This window comes from Phascolarctos cinereus, unplaced genomic scaffold, assembly GCF_003287225.1.
Source record: "Phascolarctos cinereus isolate Bilbo 61053 unplaced genomic scaffold, phaCin_HiC Scaffold_7;HRSCAF=346, whole genome shotgun sequence".
In the NCBI taxonomy this organism is placed as follows: domain Eukaryota; kingdom Metazoa; phylum Chordata; class Mammalia; order Diprotodontia; family Phascolarctidae; genus Phascolarctos; species Phascolarctos cinereus.
This window is the reverse complement of record NW_027556180.1, coordinates 150901214-150923537: the sequence shown is the minus strand read 5'-3', so window position 1 is coordinate 150923537 and position 22324 is coordinate 150901214. Positions and strand designations below refer to the sequence as shown.

The following is a 22324-nucleotide window of genomic DNA, read 5'->3' as shown; positions in this document are numbered from 1 at the left end:
TTGTAAAATATCCCTAGAAAGCCACGCAGGGTCAGATATTGACGGTGAGAGAAAAGTATGCATCTGACCTCCCTGTCTGCTTCTAAAACCATCTCCTTCCCAATTTCAGGCAGTTTGTGGAAGCTTGTGGTCAAGCTCTTGCAGTAAACGAACGTCTTATTAAGGAAGACCAAATAGAATATCAGGAAGAAATGAAGGCTAACTATCGGGAAATGGCAAAAGAGCTTTCAGAAATCATGCATGAACAGGTAAGGGCCAAATCCTAATGGTGGAAGATCGAGGGAAATGATCTTTAGGGTATATCAGTGACTTCTGCTTCTGGGTCCACTCCAGGCTTGCCTAGACTTTCCACATTTTGTCTGGTGCTTTTCCTTCTAAAGGATAGAAGGATTTCATATTTTTGCTCTCCCATCACCAAAGAACATACTCTTTTTGAAGGCCCTCCTCACTAAGTGAAATCACAGTCAAATTGCCCATTGATTGTAGTAAAAAGTGGACCTGGGAAAGCAGTGCCCAGGTTTTCAACCTCTAGAAGGCATCTTCATCATTAGCCTCCATCTTTCCTATGGGAATTCTTTTAAGTCATTTTGCCACTGTAAATTTGACCTATAATACTTACACATGCCTTCCTTATAAAGCATCTTTGTTCGTCAGTTCTCCAGAATTTAAAACACTGACTAATTTGGATTAAATAAATATAATATGCAATTATCATTCACTTTTTCATGTTCTGTGGATATATAGATTTTTAAGTTTGTATTAGTTTAAAACTAATGTGGATGAGCCTCTTATAACTTTATTTCTTGTTTGTATCATAATTAATGTCAGCATCATTTAGCATGTGATGCATTTCACATATATTTCCTGTATTAACTTATGTGTTAGCTAATGTTAACAACAATGTCTTCAGAATGTAAACTGGTATCTTTTGTGTACAAAGTTGTCATCTGTCACGGGATGACTTTATTTACAAATTTTTTTTAATTGAAATTCTCAAACTTTAATTCTCTCACCTCTTTTCTCCCTCATGCTTACGTGATCAGCTGGGATGGTAATGTTTGGTTTTGCTTTTTTGTTGCTAAACTTTGATTGACTAAATCATATTAAAATAGTGAGTGCCATATTGATATTGATAAATTCACATAGGAAGGAAATAAACCTTTCTCTAGGCATTTTAGAGTATTGCTTTCCCGGTTATTTCAGTTATGACTTTCCAGAGTTACAAGGGAGCTCTTCTTTATAGCCATCCTGGGTTCACACTGGAGTCTCAGAGCAATAATGGAAATGAAAGCTTAAATGGAGGGAAATTTGGGTATGAGGAAGACAAACCAAAAAAAATAAAATAAAAAGAAAGAAATCATAGAACCTAGTGTAGTAAGATAGAATCCAGGAGAATATGGCATGATTAATATGGTGCTTTGTCATGGAGAGTATCAGCTTTATTTTTAGCTTAATCTGAGATTCTCCACAAATATATTAAGATTGAGCCACTTCAAGCTATGAAACCAGAAGGAAAACATGGTTGGGGTAGACTTGTATTTAGCTTCCCATGTGCACCTTTTGGTCTGGGAGCCAAGATAAAGCTGTGCCAAATCCCAGGGCACAAGTTCACTGAGTACCTTCACACAGCATTGGGAGACAGTGTGACACGGTAGAAGGATTACTTAATTTGGAGTCAAAGACCTGGTTTCAGACCCGGTTCTGACACCTGTCTGTGTAACCTTAGGCAAGTGCCTCTTTGAACCAGATGACCTCTAAGCACCTTTCCAGCTCTGAACCTGTGATCTGCTCTGATTCTGTAATCTTATGATCCTTCATACCACCTTCTTCTCTCCCCCACTCTCTCTATCTGTCTCTCTTTCTCTCTCTCACTCCCTCCCTTCTTCCTCTCTCTCTCTCTCTCTCTCTTTCTCTCTCTCTCTCTCTCTCTCTCTCTCTCTCTCTCTCTCTCTCTCTCTCTCTCTCTCTCTTTCTCCATCTCTCTCTATGTAAATATACATATACACATACACATATTATATATGTACATGCTCACTCTTACCTTCATTCATATGACCACTGCCCTGCTTCAAACCCTTATCATATCCTGCATAGACTATTGCAATGGTAGGCTAGTCTTCCATCTCCAATCCATTTCTTGTACAGTTGCCTAATTAATATTTCTAAGACACACATCTGACCGTGTCACTCACATGCTCAAAATCCTCCCCTACTCCCTAGTAGAATATTAACCCTTTGAGGGCAGGGTCTGTTTCATTCTTATCTTTATAACCCTAGCACCTACCCTTGTGGCTGGCTCTTACTGAGTGCTTAATGCTCAATAAATGCTTATTAATTGATGGATTGACTAACTCATACACTCTATTTTTCAGCCAAACTGACGGACTAAGTTTTCCCTGAACATATGATTGTTTCCTCTCTCCTTTTCTTTGTCCAGTAATCTCTCCTTCCTGGAATGTACACTCTCCTCTCTTGGTATCTCTAATTTACTTCAAGGATCAACTAAGATGCCACCTGCAATGCAATATTTCTCTTGATCTTCCCCATACATAAGTGGTTGTTGGCATTCTCTCCCTCAAGTTTTCTCATATTCTTTGTCTCTATATATGTACACACTGAAGTTAAATATGAAATTCTTCAAGATGGGGACTCTTTTTTCACATTTATCTTTATATCCCAAATGCAAAGTGGAAACTAAATAAATGTTTAAATTGAATTGTAAGATTCCAAAGGACCCATGTTGAAAGATGTCATCCATCTCCAGAGAGAGAACTGATGAACTCTAAATGCAGAGTGAAAGCATATTTTTTTCACTTTTATTATTTTTAATTTTTAATTCTGTTTATGTTCACTTTTGCAACCTAGCTAACATGGAAATATGTTTTGCATGACTTTACATGTATAACTGATGTGAAATTGTTTGCCTTCTCAAAGAAGAGGGAGGAGTGGGAAAGAGAATGAATTTGAAACTCAGATTTTTAAAAAATGAGTGTTAAAATGTTTTTTTACATGTAATTGGGAAATATTTAATAAAATAAAATAGTCTTAAAATAAATGAATTGAATTGTAAGAAACTATAAGACAGTTGTAGGCACTGTATAATACAAAGATATATAATATGTATTCCTTGCCCTTAGTAGCTAGCAGTCGAGTAGGGCCCAAATTTCTTCATCAGTAAAATGAGGACTTTGAGCTCAATTATCTCTAAGATCTCTTCTTATTCTAAAAGTGGATTTCTCAACTTTTCTTGTGACCTGGGACCCTTTGGTGGTCTGAAGCCAATGGACCCCTTCTCAAAATAATGTTTTTAAATGTCCAAAGAAAATACAGTTATCAAAATATATTTTAAAAATAAAGCAAGTTTGTGGACTCTAGGTTAAATGCCCCTGTTTCAGAGAAGAACTTGTAATAACATATAAATGAAAAGAAAAAGAGTATTTATGCCTTTAACTTTTAGGAAAATGTTGATCTGGTAATGGTCCTTCTTTTGGGTCCTGAGTGTAGCCCACCACATAGTAGCTACATAATAAATGGTTATTGACTAACTTACTATGTGAGATGAAAAATTTGACTTTGTAAATTATCAGAGCCAGGTGCCAGACCACACCATTATCCCCAATAACTGAAGGACCTCATAAGAAAATTAGGCCATGTTTCCAAAATAGTCTATTTTGAGAAATATTTGTTCTTGGCTGATAGAACTCAGTTTTCTAATATTGCCTTCTTCTTCTCCTTCTCCTCTTCCTCTTTCTTTCTTTTATAATCTGGTTGTTTTTGTTTTTGTTTTGAGATTTGTCCCATGGAAGAGAAGGCAAATGTCTTACCTAATTCACTTCACATTTTCAACGCCATCAGTGGGACGCCAACAAGCACAACCGTTCATGGGATGCCTAGTTCTTCTTCACTTGCATGATTATTCCTCATCAGACGTCAAGTTTTGTTTTGTCATTTACAGACTCAGGAGGACTTCAGATCGAGAACACGAACAAGACAATGAGCATGAGAAAAGTTGGAAATAAACTGTGTTGTTTCATAGTTAACTTGCTATAGAAGTAATAAAGGGATGCGTATTTTTTTTTCAATTCCATTGGCACTACATACATTGTTGTTATGTCATTATGTCTCAGCAGAGGCGTGTGTTGGAAATTCTGCAGCTAGAGTTAATATTCCTTATTCCTTACGCAGTAGTATTAAAGTAAATGGCACATTTAAAGAAGTGTTGGTGAATGTATATAGCAGTGAGAATAACACTGATTAGGGTTGGGTTGGCCTTATGCTTCCAGGCTGGGCTTGTGAATGTTGAAAATATTTAGGTATTCTCTATTTTTCTCCCATGGCACATTCAGCTTGAGTGCAAGGATAAGAACTATTTTTGTGCCTAAATAGACATTAGTTTTTGATGATATAAGGGAACTGATAATTATAGTTTTTGTACCAGTGAACAAGAAAGAAAAAGTCCTATTTTATACTTACTGGTATTTACAAAGTATGTGAGCTTAAAAGTGATCACGCCATTTAGAACCAAATGTCTGTATTAATAAATACAGTTATGCTACAATTTAAAAAGCAGTACAAAAATTGACATGTACATAGAGTTTGTTAATACAGAATCGACATTCTGTACATACATGTATGGCATTTCTATACTTTTTTTTAATACTCATACCAGCTTCTGCATTAAGTTTAATTGTAACTGATTTGTGGTATTCTTCGTATAGGCTCTATATTTGACTCGACAGTTTTATTCCTGTACATAAATAAGTGCAATATGAAGATGTATACAGTCTTTGCTCTTTTAGGTTTATACACTGTTTTAAAAAATTCACCTTTTTGCCAAAATGATGGTTTAGGAATTGGTAATCGTAAATCCTGTGGTCAGTGGTGTCATAATTTAAAGCTTTTACCATATTGTTGTTCTTTTAAGACATTAATTTAGTAATTTTATATTTGGGAGAATAAAGGTTTTTAATTTTATTTAACTGGAATCACTGCCCTGCTGTAATTAAACATTCTGTACCACATCTGTATTAAAAACAAACAAACAAAAAATATTGCTGATTTCTCTGTATTGCGTCTTGAGCATTCTTGTTTATGACTGATTTATGAAGGAATGTATTTTCCAAAGAGGTCCCTAAGAACAGAGGAAAAGACTGCAGCAACTTGAATGACCTATTATCCTTTTTACCTGGATTCAGAAGATACAGAGTCGATGGCCTCATCCTTTAAGTAGACAATGGCATGCTTTCCTCTTTATGTTCCTTGCTTGTCTTTTTAAAGGCATGCTGTAGTCCATTTGTTCATGTATCCATCTCATTTGTCCCATATCCCTACACATTCCTTGACCCACTTCCTCATCTTGAACCTAGGATAACATCAGCAGACCAATTCAAGGTGCATCATCAGAGACAGAGTAATATAATGGATAGAGCTCTGAACCTGGAGCCAGGAAGGCCTGGGTTCAAATTCTTCCTCAATGAACTCACTAGTTATGAGACTACTGTTAAGTCTCTTAACCTCAATGATCCTCATTTTTCTCAACTGTAAAAAAGAGAAAATAGTACCACTGCAGTGTTGTGAGGATAAAATGAGATAACACATGTAAAGCATTTTGCAAACCATAATGCATTAATTATTGTTATCATCATGATGGATATTAGTGCCAATTCAGCCGGTGCCCAAATGGCCTTTGGAAGGTGGTCAATTGTTTTTTGGAATTTTCATCCTTACGTGAACAATAATGGAAGGGGAAAAAAAATCCCTTCCTTGTCTAGATAATTAATTTGCCAGGAAAAGTCTTCAAATTTTGGAAATTTTATATAGATATCTTGTGAACTTCAAATTCCACCTGCAGATCTCACAGCACTTTTCAAACATGTAGCTATCAAGAAATGTTTCATCTCTTTATAAAGAAAAGCCTTAGTAACAGCAGCAGTTACTCAGTAGAATTTGATCTAGAACCTAAGAGAATTGTCAGCCATTGCCAGTCATTATGACCTATGTCTTGCCACTGGACTTCAGTCACTCTGGAGGAGAGAGTGAGGCTGATGACTTTGCACAGCTCTGCCTCACTTAAATCCAATTCACTTGCAAGTCAAGACATCACCCTCCTGGTGTCATTGGTCCTCTTCGAGAACAAAGGACAAACAACAAGCCAGTTGTCCAAAGGTGCTATTTGATGGAGTGGCTACTGTTTAAGTAGATATAAAGTCAGCAATTATACAGTGGCAGATGGAGAAGTTGGCTCCTTTGAAACTGATGAAAAAGATATCCAAGTCAAATTCTAAATTTTGAATTACAGTCAACAGGTTATCATAAAACTTGAAAATTTGACATGGGCTACTTTCTTTATTCAGTCATTTTTCAGTCATGTCTGACTCTTCATGACTTCATTTGGTGTTTTCTTGGCAAAGATAGTTTGTCATTTCCTTTTCCAGCTCATTTTACAAATAAGAAAACTGAAGCAAATGGGGTTAGGTGACTTACCCAGGGTCACACAGCTAGTAAGTGTCTGAGGCCAGATTTTAGCTCACAAAGATGAGTCTTTCTGACTCCAGGTCCAGCACTCTATCCATTGAGCCCCCTACCTGCCCTATGCTAATTCCTTAATCTTCTAATTAAGCTTGTAATGCTTTTTGTACAGACAGATAATTGATATTTGCTGTGAACAAAGCCAGCAGGCACAAAGGATGGTTAGAAATTGGCAGAGGTAATTTTACCCTCTGCCCAAAGGCAATGAAAAACATGTCATGGTATACTTAGTCATCTCATGTTACAGTGCTCACAACAAATGAAAACAAACAGAACACTGTGAAGATAACTTCAGCTTATATGTACTAATATTTGTTGCAAAGGATGAGTAAGTTGAAAAATACTATGAAGATGATAAAATATTCCCAACAAAAGCAGCATTTCCTTGATACTCGGGGATTTCATTGTGAAAGGGGGCGGGAGATGAGTAGTAGTTTCAAAACTTTGATTTGGGGATCAAACTAGCATATTGACTACTCAGGAGCTTCATACCCATATATCATGATGATATATTTCATGATATATAGGTATGCAGCTCCAGAGTAGTCTACTACATATTTCAAGAAGAGACACAGCCCTGAATGTTTCAAGTACTGAATGGCATTGTTTAAAAAAAAATAGACACTATAAAATTTAAGAGAAAGAAAATGATTAGAGACAGAGGAGTTATTTCAGAATAATCCCGTGGGCAGACCAGTCATCAAATGGTAAAAGCAAAAGTCAGTACATGTACTGAATTAGAAAAGAAAAAGATATATAAGTATCCCTGTGTATGTTTACAGCAGTTTCAGCCTCACCTGTTTAATAAGCTGTCAACCCTGAAAAGGGGATTGAATGAATATAAGGAGATTCATTATCAGTATTTCCCAGAGAAGTTGAACTAATACAGTGGGAAGGTGGTTTTAAAAAAAAAAAGTGGAGAACTATGGTTGCTAAAGGCAATTCACAATTCAATTCCAATACAATTTGATCCTATAAACATCTAATAAATGCTTAATAATGCATTGTTTTAGGCCCTGGGGATGCAAAGACACTAACACCATACTAACAATGGAAGAGGTGAGGGAAGGGTTCCTGCAGAAGGAACACCTGAGCTGACCCTTTAAGGAAGAGAAGGATATTGAATGGCAAAGATGAGGGAAGAAAGCCAGCCAGGTATTAGGAACACTGCATAAATACATGGAGATAGGAGATGGAATGAGTTCAGGGAACAGTCAGTAATCTAGTTTGACTACAAGGTAGAGTTTGTGAAGGAAGAACATTAAGGTTGGAAAGCACATGGAAACCAAATTATGAAGTAACATATGCTGGTTTAAGGAATTTCATTTCCTATCGCTTATGGTGTTGCAGGCTGAGAGGTTGAGAGGTTGTGACCCCTCAAAGACTGAAGTACATGGGTCATCTGGAATGAATTCATACTCAAGCATTCTTTAAGTCAAGGTGGCAAAGTTTATTGTTATGCTTTTCAGCGGGCAAGGATTCTTAAAGGATCCTGCAACCTTAGAAAGGTACAGTTAAAGTTTATATGGGATAAAATACAATAAAACATGTGCCAAATATGCTAACTAGGGGATTCAGGGTGGGATTAGGGAGTGGTTAAGGAGTGGTCAGTTCTTAAAAGAACATGCACTTCTACCTACTTCGCAGGCGTTTTACCCAGAGTTCATTAGGAAAAGCCCACAAGGGGAGCCACGTGGAGGTGTGGTTTTAGGCCTGCTACATCATTAAGTCAACCAGAGTTCAGGGTAACTGAGAGTTGTCCAGTCTGCCACCAATCAATGTCTTGTTTGACAAGATAGATGTAGGGCATATAAATATGTCTTAAGTCTAGAATACAGTTAATGAGGAGGCCAGGATGTAGATAAGGTAGGGCAGTAGGATAGTATAGTAGTGGGTAAGAATATCTTTATGACGCAGTGCAAAGCCAGTTTAATAAATCCTTCAGGTGCTGTTTGGAACTGCACCAGGGAAAGAGATAAGGGTCTTGCTGGGGCCCACTCATGAGTAATTGCTAAGCACAGAGTCCTTGGGCTGGGGAGAAACTGTCAGGGACAGTGTTTCTGAGGCTAGGGAGAAATTGGGGTCCAAGTACAAGCACCCAAACACAAGCACCCCATCAATAGGATATGTGAGCAGTCCCCACAGGAGTCCCCTTTCTTTCTCAATGGGTTCAATTCCTGGATCACAGGATTTCTTTGCACCATAATTTCCCGTTCATATATTAAGGAGAGAGAGAGAGAGAGAGAGAGTGTGTGTGTGTGTGTGTGTGTGTGTGTGTGTGTGTGTGTGTGTGTGTGTGCATGCGTGTGAGAGAGAGAGATATTGAGATTTGAGATTTCCTCAAATACCATAATTTTCCAGTTCCTCAATCTGCTCAATTTCCATGATCTACTCCTTCACTCCATCCTAACTAAACATAAAAATGGTTATACCCATCACCGAAAAGTGTTCCACTTTGATGTTCATAAATTCCAAAATTCTTTTATCAGAGCATATTTTATCATTCCATATTTTTCTCTTTACAATGTTATGTAAAATTTATCATTATTAAAAAAGTGAGAAAAATAGAGATGCATAAGATAATAGCTAGTGTCAAGAAAGATGTGCTATGAAGATTTTAAATAAAAGAAGCATTCAAAGAGGTAAAATTCTTCAAATGCTCCTATTCACAAATAGACTTTATTAATTATACAGAGTGTCCAAACACTAAAAAAAAAAAAATCCCTCAGTGAGTTCTACAACAGTGTTAAAGAATTTGCTCGCCATCCACATTGGAAAAACAAAGTGGATGAAAAATAAATATTGCCCAGACATGGGCAATTCATCAACTGAACAAAATGTTCTTTGAATTAATCCACCTAAATGCATAACTTGGAAGGCTCTACAGATGGACTATGAACTAGGGCCAAAATAGAGTAAGAGGAGATTGGGAAACTGCAGTGTTTTCAATGATCCCAAACTTCCCATTGCTATACAAGCCCATCTCTTTAACAGCAATGTTCTCTTTCATGAAATTATATGGCTATGGCTTATGAAACACTACTGTCTTGGAAGAATTATAATTACAAATAGCATAGAGGGTGATGGAAAGACCCATGGTGAGCATTAATACATCACATAGCACATAGCATGGCATGTTTATAGAAAGTATTTTAAAAGAAAGAATTGCAGAGGGCAGCTAGGTGGTGCAGAGGATAGAGCACCCGCCCTGAAGTCAGGAGGAGGACCTGAGTTCAAATCCAGCCTCAGACCATACACTTGACACGTGCTAGCTGTGTGACCCTGGGCAAGTCACTTAACCCCAATAGCCTAAAAAAGAGAGAGAGAGAGAGAGAGAGAGAGAGAGAGAGAGAGAGAGAGAGAGAGAGAATTGCAAACATGTATTATCAGAGAAAAACGTGTATTCATAGAAAAACCAAGAGGACCAATGAACAGTCCAAGTGGTCATGAGTACCCCTGAAATATTAAATCAAAACAAAATGAGGCCTCTAGAACAGTTGGTATAGTCTCTATGGGATTGACAGTAAAACATAGATAAGAATCACAAAATACAGAAGGTGAAAAGGTTGCCAGTGATTTTCTTTGATGAAGGCAGCACCCAAACCTCCACTTTCAGTACCTCTATCACATCAGACAAAGCCTAGAGGCTAGTCAAATCTGGGACTGACTCTCTCTCTCTCTTTCTCTCTCTCTCTCTCATCTAATAGTCACAGGGGACATAGTCATTTTGTGGAGGTTCAAAAAGCTGCCCAGATTGCTGTATCCCAGGCAGAGGTGTGTTATTACAGCCTCTAACATAGAACCATTAGATTGTATTCACAGTGTTCTGTTATGTGGCAGGGATTTGCATTTTTTGAAAAAATAACTTCTTGAGATAGCTGTTTCTAAAGTCTTTGTGTGCTGCTGTTAGGGTGCGATTTGAAAGTGACCACCTAATAATGATTAATTTAAAACAGTCTTGGTAGCTATTTTTTCAGCTTCTACCTCTATGAAGAAAGTTGACAGGTACTCTTAGAGGTTGGAAAAGAAAACAGAGAATGCTGGAAAAGCAAACAAATGCCTTCATCTAATAAGCTCAGAAGGAAATATAATAAAAAAGAATAATTAAAAGAGCTCTAAATTTGGAGTCAGATGATGAGCTCTAATCAAAACTCTGATACTTCCTATCTTAAGGCAGTTAGGTGGTTCAACGGATAGAGAGCTGGGCCTGAAATGAGGAAAGCCTGAATTCAAATCTGCCTCAGACACTTACATGCCATGTGACCTTGAGCAAGTCACTTAACCTCAGTTTTCTCAACTATTAAATGGTGCTAATAATGTCACATAGCTCACAGGGATGTTGTGAGGATCAAATGAGATATTACTTGTAGAGTGCCTAGCACATAGTAGACAATATATAAATATTCATTCTATTGTCTTTGTGTGACCTTGAGCTTCAGTTTCTTCATCTGTAAAAGGATGGAGTTAGACTATCTCTTAAGAGGCACTCAAGCCATGCACAAAGTGAGAAATATTTTAACTTCTACGTAAAATAGAATATATTAAAATAAAGCCTTCCGGTCAAAGTTAGTATAGAAGATCAGGTAATGATCAAAGTTAAGACCTAGTGAGGAGGCAACTAGATGGCTCAGTGGATAGAGCATTGGGCCTGGATCAGAAGACCTGAGTTCAAATGTGACCTCAGACACTTAACTAGCTGTGTGACCCTAGGCAAAAGTCACTTAACCTCTATTTGCCTTAATCCATTGGAGAAGGCAATAGCAAACCCCTCTAGTATCTTTGCCAAGAAAACCCCATGGACAGTGTGGTCACCTGCATCATCAGGAATCAGACAGGACTGAACAAGGCTTAGGTAGAAAAGTACCAGATTGTCCCATAGGCAGTAATTCTCTGTGCTACTTTCAAATGAAATAATCTGTTTTTACTGGTCAATATTGATAAAGTTCAATAGTTGTAACGAAGAGATTTACTTTTGCAAGGAAAAGGAAATCAGAAATGATACTAGTCTAGCCCTCTCAAAATTACGTTGTATATATTTTGTATTTAATTTTCAATGTAGCCACCAGGCTACCGCCCTTACTAGAATGTAACCTTCTTGAGGGCAGACCATTTTAAATCTTCGTTATTTCCAATGCCTAAGCTTAGTCCTTAATAAATTCTTGTTGAATAAATCCTAAATATACCTATAATTCATAGTTCAGCCCTTGGATGCTGTGCTTAGGGCAAGCTCTGGTGATAGCCTACCTAAATTGCTTTTCATTTTTTCAGAGAAATGAATAAATCATTTCAGGGAGATAAACTTTGCAAACTTAATGACATAGTTACAGCAAATGTCATAAACTACATTTTATATGTGTGGAAACAGTCAATGAAAGGTTGTGGCTGCTTCTAAAACATTCCGAGTCAGGGCTAAACCAAAACCAATAAGGTAATCATCTATATGAAAGATGATTATTACTATTATTTATTACATTGTTAAATTGATATATTACTCTAGGTCTTTAAACAACAGGACTACTACTAACATTTTCTCCCTTCACATTCATTTTTCTCTTTTTGGAAAATTAAAAAAGTATATAGGATCTACATTTCCCCCAGCCACATAAATGCACTGAGTTATTTAAAGGGCATTGTGTTGTTGTAGCAGGGTGGAAAAAAACAATGGATTTGGCTAGTCACTTACCCTGTCTGGGTCTCAGTTTCCTCAATTATAAAATGAGGGAGTTGGACAAGATAACCTCTAAGTTCCCTCCCAGATTTAAAGCTGTGATTCTGAAACTAACTGGCCTTGTGCTTCCAAGTCCAGTGACAGGTGAGAGAGCCCATTGCATATAGCTGGTACTACTGTGATCAAGTCATCAGGGCAAGTAGCTGTAAGGTTCAAGAAAATCAGAGAAAGAGAGAGAGAGAGAGAGAGAGATACACAGACAGACAGATAGAAGCAGATAGAGACTGGACAGAGAGGGAAGGAGGGACAGAGAGAGAGAGAGAGAGAGAGACAGACAGACAGACAGAGACAGAGACAGAGAGACAGAGAGAGAGTGAGACAGAGAGAGAGAGAGAGAGAGAGAGAGAGAGAGAGAGAGAGAGAAATACACAGACAGACAGAGAGAGCAGATGGAGACCGAGACAGAGAGATAGAAAGACAGAGACAGAGAGATACACAGACAGACAGATAGACAGAAGCAGATAGAGACCGAGACAGACAGAGAGGGAGGGAGGGAGGGAGAGAGAGAGAGAGAGAGAGAGAGAATCCACACTGTTTTTAAAATAAATACCAAACACCTAAATGAATACTGGTTGAATTAAGAGTTTCTGTGAAGATTGATGCAAATTTTAGCTTGCTAATCTTGCCCACATTAGCAAAATTTAAAAAAAAACCCTTTTTCTACTTCAGTTTCTTGCTTCTACCTCCTCTTCCTCACCCTTACTCTCTGCTTCCTGTTTAGACACTGCAATTGAGTTAATTAGTGATGAATAATGGACAGTGCCCAGGATTCGGTATGTTTGCTGACAGCATCGGTGTGAGGAAATATTGGTCTTCCCTTCACATGTGTGCACTGTCATTCACAATGTAGGTCATTCTCTTTGTTTCAAGATTCAGGGCAAGTGTTTATCAATGTCTTTTAAGCTACTCTGTCTTGTGTAGACTTTACATCCTGAGGAATGTAGGAGGTAGTGCGGTATGCCAGAAAGAGTTTAATTGGAATTCAGTGGTGCCTGGTTCAAAATCCATGCTTTGCTACTTACTAACTGTATGACCTTGGACAATTCACTTTTTCTCACTTTGTGGTTCCCTTCCAGTTCTTGGGACTATAATCCTGTAGCTATGGTGGAGTCATCACAAGTCTTGCTCATTAGTAACATTCAGAATCCTCTTGGGCCAGTGTTTCTAACTTTCGCTGTTTAGTCGACTAGTAGTGTCTGACTCCTCATGTCCTCATTTGGAGTTTTCTTGGCAGAGACACTGGAGTGATTTTGCCATTTCCTTCTCCAGCTCATTTCACAAGTGAAGAAACTGAGGCAAACAGGGTTACGTGACTTGCCTAGGGTCATACAGCTAGTAAGTGTCTGAGACTGGATCTGAACTCAGGTCTCCCTGACTTCAGGCCCAGCACTCTATCCACTGTGCCACCTAGCTGCTCCCTCATTAGAAAATAATTTTTTTCATTAAAAAATAAATTGCATTAAAACTTGACCAGAATTCAAAGTCTTTCATGCTCTGTCTCCAGTGCACCTTTCTAGCCTTATCTCATTATTTCCTTTCACATACTTTATATTTCAGCCAAACTGGAGTATTCAAATGGCAATATTCACTCTTCTTATCTTGTCCTGTCCATCTTGCATATTCCACTCACACTGTCTTTCATGCCTACTGTGGAGTGGCCATTACGTTGTTGCAGCATCCCAGAGACTCCGCTGTTCATCCTCTTTACAGCCTCTCCTGCCAATTTTCCTGGGATTTTAACAACCCTGACATCTGCCATTGACCTCCCCAGTAACACACATCACTTGCCAATCAAGTAAAATGAAAATGCAGTTTGGGTCTGCTTGCCTTGGTTGCAAAAAATGTATAGTTATAGTTTTGCTCTTTCTTTCCACTGTTCATCTCTGCTTGTTAAAATCCCTCCCTCCAGGGGACAGCTAGGTGGCACAGTGGATAGAGCACTGGCCCTGGATTCAGGAGGACCTGAGTTCAAATCTGGCCTCAGACACTTGACATTTACTAGCTGTGTGACCCTGGGCAAGTCACTTAACCCCATTGCCTAGCCCAAACAAACAAAACAAAACAAAAAAATCCCTCCCTCCTTCAAGGCCCAGTTCCATTACTGCCTTTATCACCCCGTTTCCACCCTCACCCAAAGTCACAGTGATTTCTCTCTCTCTCTCCTCAAATTTGCTATAGTATATTGTTTGAATCTCTCCATTGAACTTATAGCACTCTGAGTTGTATCATAGTTATTGGTGTACATTACCGTATCCTCTCAATTAGACTTTCAATTCCTAGAGGATCTATGACATATTTTGCCTTTGTATCCCCAGTGTTTGCACATGGAAGGTGTTTAAAAAATGGAAGTTGAGGGCAGCTAGATGGCTCAATGGATAGAGCACTGGCTGTGGAGTCAGGAGGACCTGAGTTCAAACCCTGGGCAAGTCACTTAACCCCAATTGCCTCACCAAAAAAAAAAAAAAGGAAAAAAAATGTTAGTTGAACTGAATAACAATTCCATTGACTAGAATATTGGAAGAATCAGAACAACAGTTTCCTTGACTCTACTATAAAACGCATGTAATTCTACCCACCAATCTCCACGTAAATAATACTTATGACACTAGAGAAATGTCATCTAACATGAATCTTTTTATAAGAGAGTGAATTTTCTCTAATCTATGGAAACAGCTGAATATTGTAGCTAATTTACTTTTCATGTAGTGACTAAAGACAGTAGTGTCATTTGAGGGAAGGACCCACTCTGGACTCAGTCTCTCAGCTTGCAAAAACGCTGGTTGGCTGGGTCCAAGGCGATAATTAATTCTCTGTTGAGGGTTCTAGGGGCAACCTGGAAGGGTGAGGGTTTCTGATTCTCTCACTCAAAAGCCCTTACTTGTTATCCAGGCTATGCCCACTAATTTTGAAAGTCTCCCAAGACTCTTTTCCAAGGCCATCTTCTCTTCTCTCTCCGCTATTTCAGCTCCTATGGATTCAATTATCATCTCTATGGCGATGATTCTCAGATCTGTTGATCTAGCCCTAATTCTCTTGACCCACAGTCTCATCCCCAACTGCCCACCGGACATCTCAAACTGGATGTCCTAGAGACATCTTAAACTCAATTTGTCAAAAACCTGTCAAGTCACCTCACATGTGACTGGCCTGATTCCTCATCTATAAAATGGAAGAGCAAACCAAATGAGTTCTTAGGTCTTCTGTAACTCTGACAGTCTAGTTACGTATCAAATTTTATGATTTACAAAGGCATGTAGTACAGCTACTACTATTCCTATTTAACTGATGGTTAAACTGAGGCTCAAAGAAGTAAGTGTTTTTATACAAGGCCATATACTAGTAATATATAGTAAACAGGAGATCTGGATGCAGTCTGAGGTCCAAATCCAGTGCTCTTCCCACTGTATTACAGTTCCCCTCTCAACCCCTAGGCATCTCAAAGACATGTCCCATGTTCACTTAATCTTGGCAAGACTTTATTCCTTTCCCCCTTCACAACACCCTTTCTGATTCTAGCACTGGAACCAAGTCCACATTTTAGTGACAGAAAAATTGCACTGTAATAATCCTAACATGATGGAAAAATCAATGACCTATAATTGTTGAATGCTCAGTAGTGTTGGTATTTTAAAATCTCCCAAAGCGTGGTTCATTTCGCCAATATTAATCAATAAAACCTCATGCTATTATTTGGTCCTTGTTCACGTTTTGACTGTGTATGAAGTTATTGGTATAGTTAGAATGTACTCTGACTTCACTTTTACTTCTTGAAATTCCCTGCTTCCTTCAAAATTCATCTAAAACACCACCTCCTATGGGAGTCTTTCCCGACACTCTTCTCCCATACCTTCTCCCTCTTCTTAGTGCTCCTCTCCAAATAAATGATTTTGTGTTTATTTATATGTATACCTGTTATTTCCCTGTTTCATTTTTCATCTTTGTATTCCCAGAGTCTAGCAGAGTTTAACAAATGCTTATTCAATTGAATTTAACCCTTTTCACTTACTGTGTGATATTAGCCAAGTCATTTAACCTCTCTAGGTTTATTCCCTCATCTGTAATGTTGAGAGTTGGGACCAGATGACCTTCAAGGTCCCTTCAAGGACAAAGTCCATGATCCTATGGGTCTTTGACTCTAAGGATCACCGGGAGGAGGACATGGTAACTGGATGTGGCCTTCTGGACTTCATCTTCATTTCTTTGTGGGCAGTTAGGAGAGGGGAGAAGAGACAGAGGAATGTGCACTGATAACTCTGTCCTGCCTTTTGCTTAACTGCTTCATAGAATGAATTAGTCTCAATTAACAGTAAGCAAAAGAAAGTAGAAGTTTAAGATATGTAAGTCTGGACCAACACACTGGACAAAACATCAAGGATTACTTCATGCATGAGCATAACCATTTAATGGCTTTCTCCCTAGCTGACTCATCTCTAACACAGGAAAAATACAAGTCTTCATCATAAGTACACATAAACTGTAACCACCATTTACCCAGAGTGGGACTTCTGAAAAGGAGTGAAGGTCTCCTACCTGGAAGAAATAAAAATAGTGAGCCCTCGGGGGTATACGGCTTTTAGAATATGACTGGAATGTAGTCCCACCCTGGGATGGGAGCATTGGCCCCTACAGGTATACCACCTTCGGCCATAATAATAATCACATGTTCCTAGTACTTGAAAGTTGGCCATGCCTGTAGGATCCATAGGCAAAGGGCTTTGTCTGGTGTAAATTTTGCTTCTCTCCTGGGGCTGGTCCAATGAATTACACAGAATAGCAGAATCTCAGAGTTGAAAGGGTCATCTCGTCCAACCTTGTGCTTTGACAGAATTCTCCTGTCCAACATCTCCAACAAGTCATCATCCAACTTTCGTTTGATGACTTCACTGTCTCTCAAGACAACTCTTTCCTATGTGAGGGCAGCTCTATTTGTCTGAAAATTTCCCTCATAATGTTGTATTCACTCATATGCTTTTGCTGAGTTGAAATTAAAGTATCTCCCTCAGAATAACTCCATGAAGTAGTTATAATAAGTCATATTACCTCCATTTTACAGATGAGGAAACTGAGGCTCAGAGTGGTTAAACGACTTGTCTATGTAACCTGTCTTTGGGGTATAGTGTCAGTCCTTATGTTTCTTAGGACCATTGAACTAGGACTGGAGGGGACCTCAGAGGTGTCCTGATCATACAGCTGGGCTTTGAATTCAGGTTCAGCTTCTTCCATTTTCTACCCACAATTCTTTTTTTCCAATGGTGAGTGGGGAGGGAAGCATGAAAGTGAAGGTCTACCTACTCCATCCCGTGGCAGGACTATTTCCCTAAATATCTTCCCCCCAAAATCCTGTTATACCCACAGTTACATAGCTAGTAATCTGAGGACTTCCCTAAGAGCTTTCTGTACCTAATGAGAGGAAAAAAGTAGACTCTATGGCACTACTTGCCAGATCCAGAAAGTTTTGGGGAAAAGTGCTGTCTAGTCCCCATCCTAAGGCTCTTAAAAGGATAGTATGAATGAGATGGACTAAGAAAGTGAAACCGGCCCTTGCAAGTTCAGAACATTAGAACAAGCTCAGTCCTCTTCATTTCTCTATTTATACTCTCTTGCTATCTCCTCAGCTCCCATAGGTTCAATTATCACCTCTAAGCATATCTATACATATCTACACCATAGATACACCATATCTATACATCCTGCCTCTCCTGGGCTCTAGTCCCACATCTCCAACTGCCTATTAGACATTTTCAACTGGAGATTTCAAAGACATTTGTCCTTAAACTCCTAGCTGAAAAGATGCAGGCCAAACAAATAATTTATCCAAGGATAGAGGTCCATGAATCCTATATCAGCCATAGGGTGGCACAGCTGAGGTAGGTGAAATAATAACACATCATCAGACAGGAAAAGAGGAACGGACCCTGAAGAAACTGTCTATCCTTTGATAACTGAGTGATGTTGGGGAACATAAAACAATAGGCCATTGGACTTTAGTGCCCATCCCCAGGAAACTCTACCTTGTTTGGCTAGTTGCCAATAAAGCTATCTCTGTGTGAACACACACTTGTAAGCAGGAGCACTGACCTGCCCATTTGTCTTTCCTGGTGGGGGTGGAAAGAGCCCTGGATTTCAAATCAAAATGACTGGGTTTGAATCCCATCCCTGCTACTTAACTAATACCTGTGCAATCTAGGACAAGTCATTTCCTTTCTATCCCCCTCAGTTTCCTCAATTGAACAACAGAATGAGCTGGTTAGACCAGGTCAGCTACCTCCAAAGTCCTTCCTGTAGTTCTGAAGAGCAGCATAGTGTTATGGGAAGGGCCTTGGACTCTGTGCCATCATAGAAACTAAGGTAAGATCTGCTCTTTTCTAGTCTCAGCAAAACTCATTACCTTGCTGTACCTGTCCCTCCCTTTCTCCTTCTCCCTCTCAGTGACATCACCTAGTTGTTGAATTTAACTGTTTGGGCAGATAAGTACCCTATGCTTCTGAGTAGGGGCTCAAATTTGTAATTGACTGTTTTAGTTGAGGATTCCTCTTATCAAAGTCTGGAAGGTAGGATTCCACATCTTACATACTCAAATAAAGCAATGGACAAATCCCAAGAAACACTAGCATTTGCCTTGAAAATTTGCGTACTCACACACCAGGAAAGCAGAGTCCAGCCCTACCTGAGAGTAAATTTCCCAGAGTTCTAGAATCTAGCAATCTTTCAGCTCAGAACGTGCTGAGCATTTAATCTCTTCTAATTATAGTGGCACATTCCAAGCCAAGTCCAATAATTCTTTTCTCTTTCCCCTTTCTCCTTCGCCCTCCCTTCATTTTATTCCTTTCTCCCCCTCCCCTCCCCCTTCCTCTCCTCTCTTCTCCTCTCCTCTTTTCTATTCTCCCTTCTCTTTCTCTCTCTCTCTCTCTCTCTCTCTCTCTCTCTCTCTCTCTCTCTCTCTCTCTCTCTCTGTCTTCCTTTCTTCCTCTTCTTCCCTCTCTCTTTCTCTCTCCCTCCCTACAGGTTTACTATAATTATAGTTTATTTTTCTGCCCCCATAAAGTATTTAAGAAGCACCTGGAATTACCAGTTCTTCAACCTCTCTGGAGAAACAGCCTTAAAATCTGTCGAATACAAGTTGGGCAACCAAACGTCCTAAATGCGTAAATTTCAGGAGCACTTCAGACCACAGGCACTAGTGGGCAGATACCAAACATCTCCCACATCAAAGGAAATGTCATCAACAATTTGGCACAGGACCTACCTCAGGGACCAGGGACTAACTGTTTCAGTTGTTAGTCAACTTCTACTGAAAATTCTATGAAAATCCAAATAAACCAATAGACCTGATTGATTGTGATCCATTTTTTTTGTTGTTCATTTTTTAGTTGTGTCCAACTCTTCATGGACCCATTTGGGGTTTTCTGGGCAAAGATATTGGAGTGGTTTTCTATTTCCTTCTTCAGCTCATTTTACAGATGAGGAACTGAGGCACAGTTAAGTGACTTGCCCTGGGTCTCACTGTTAGTAACTGTCTGAGGTCACATTTTAACTCAAGACCTGGTACTCCACTGCTCCACATAGCTGCCCTTATGTTCCATAGTGTAACTGAAAAGGCTCAAATAAGTTCAGCAAATCCTTCTTTCAAAAAAAGAACAAGTTGGGGCAGCTAGGTGGTGCAGTGGATACAGCACCAGCCCTGAAGTCAGGAGGACCTGAGTTCAAATTCAGCCTCAGACCAAACAGTTACTAGTTATGTGACCCTGGGCAAGTCACTTAACCCCAATTGCCTGAAGAAAAAAAAAAAGAAAAAAAGAACAAGTCTCTTTCACTGACTTAAATGCTTCTCTTATTAGTGCAGTCTGAAATTCTACCAATGAGAATTTCATTTGAGTTTACAAGCAATTACACCAATACCGTGGTGTGCACAGAAATGAAGTAAAGATGAGGCTAGCCTTAGATACAATGGGCTCCTGAATCAACTTTCCTCATAAGTCTATCTTCTTTGTTAACTTCCCTCCTTAGCCTGGGCCTCAGAGTCAGCCATTGATATCCTCAACAGACTAGCCACCAACCTAGAATTTTCATTCTCTTGATCATTCCCTCTTCCATCCCATTGATGCTTAAACTTTGGGAATCCCCTCCATTCATTTTTGTCATTCCTATTCCCACGCTGATGCTTCTTATCAATTCTTTCATATCACATCAATTCTTTACTGCATTCTTCAATTCTTTGCTACATTCCTCACCAGGTCTATGCTAAATTTTCCCCTTTATCCTCAAAATCCAACTGCATTCTCAGCAAATAGCATGACCTCCTACTTTTTTGAAATGGTTAAGGCCAACTAGCTACCCTGACTTCTCATCTCAAAACAAGTCACAGAATCCTAAAATTGGGCACATGCTCATAATCTCTGCTGGGGAAGCCAAGGCCAGTAGATTGTTTGAATTCTAGAGTTCTGAGCTACTTTAGGGCTAATGCTGATTAGTTGTCCACACCAATTCTGGCACCATATGGTATACCTATCAATCCGTACCCAAGCATGGGAGGCCACCAGACTGCCTAAGGAAGGGCAAACTGGTCCAGGGTGGAAAAATGAAACGAGTTAAAGCTTTTATGCTGATCAATAGTGGAATTAGGCCAATAAGTAGCCATTGCATTTCCTATCTGGGAAAGGAAGGAAGGAAGGAAGGAAGGAAGGAAGGAAGGAAGGAAGGAAGGAAGGAAGGAAGGAAGGAAGGAAGGAAGGAAGGAAGAGCCTAAGAATTGGAAGGGACCTTAGTGGCCATCCACCTAAACATGAATTCTCTGTACAGTGTCACTGAGTGGTCATCCAGACCCTACTTGAAGACGGGACTTTTTTCCTTTTCCTTTTTTTTTTTGGAAGATATCATCAAGGGGAAAAATAAGTTAGAACATTGTGTTGTTGATTACCTGTGGGTGGAGAGAAGTACAAAAAGTAAAAAATGTGCATTACAAAGTAAACATTTGCCAAGAGCATGTAGTCCTCTTTTGCTAGTGAAGATGTTCATCTTTCTTTTAGAAAAGATGTACTCTAAAAACAGATAATCACATTCTTTAGCATTAGAGGGGTTCCTTAGTATCAGAATAGAATGTGAGACCTGGCTGCTGAGGGCCCAGTTCCGACCAGTTCCTATTGATGACTTTTGCATAGTTTCTTGAATTGTGCTGAATTAAGGTGAAAAGCCAAGGGGTAGAAAAGATTAAGGAAGAAAGTGGTCAAAAGGATCAAATGCTACAGAGATACTGAGAACGAAATCCTAAAAGGCCATTTAATTGGATAGTTGGACGTCTATTGAAAGAACAAATCAATGCAAAGGTGGGGATGGAAGCCAGATTGCAAAGGTCTGAGGAATGTCGGTAGTAAGGAAATAGAACTGGCAGTGAGTATAGATTATTTGGTCCAAAAAAAAATTTGGCAGGGAAAGAAAGAAAAGCCATAAAACCAATATGTTGATTTGTTTTGCTTCACTGTACTTACTGATTACATGAAAAGATTTTTATTTCAATGGGTAGGAATTAGTGGTTAATGAGAGATGACCAAAAAAAAGGTAAGAAATGAGTATTTTGGGAAAGTTGTATGGTACAGTGAAAAGAACACTGGCCCTGAAGTCAGAGGGCTTGGGTTCAAATCCCACCTTTGATACTTGGGCCTCAGTTTCCTTGTTTTAAATGAGGAGGTTGGACTCATTAGCTTCTTTGTTCCCTTCTATCTCTAAATCTATGATCCTACGATCTTACTAAGACATTTAATAAATTAACAGAGAGAAAAGAACAGAAAAAAAGTTCGGAAGAGAGTACAACAGCCAGTGTAGATTTATTATTGTAAAAAAAAATAATTCATATACTTTCAAAAGCTTGAACAGGAGAAGCTTACAGTTCCATATGTGATCTCTTTTTCTGTTCTTTGTTGATTAGAATGCAAATATTTATGTTGGTTAAGTTCATAATAAAAATAATTTTTAAAAGCAAGGAAGAGATAGCAAAGTGAGTTGAGGAAAAAGTAGACTCAACCCAAATGGCAATTTTTTCCTTCTTCAATTCCAACTGCAATCTCATTAGAA

The 22324-nt window shown here is 38.9% G+C and overlaps 1 protein-coding gene across 19 annotated transcripts in view; it reads left to right on the top strand.

Annotated features, from left to right (window-relative positions):
- The window catches only part of DOCK9 (dedicator of cytokinesis 9), a 357948-nt gene extending 352880 nt beyond the window's left edge, over positions 1-5068 (top strand). For all 19 annotated transcript variants that reach the window (XM_078147288.1, XM_078147287.1, XM_020963989.2 and 16 more), the window contains 2 exons: positions 110-248; positions 3791-5068. In XM_078147288.1, the coding sequence (XP_078003414.1) occupies positions 110-248; positions 3791-3913 (262 nt within the window). In that variant the 3' untranslated portion in view covers positions 3914-5068. The remainder of the gene's footprint in view (positions 1-109; positions 249-3790) is intronic.
- Positions 5069-22324: the final 17256 nt, after the last annotated feature.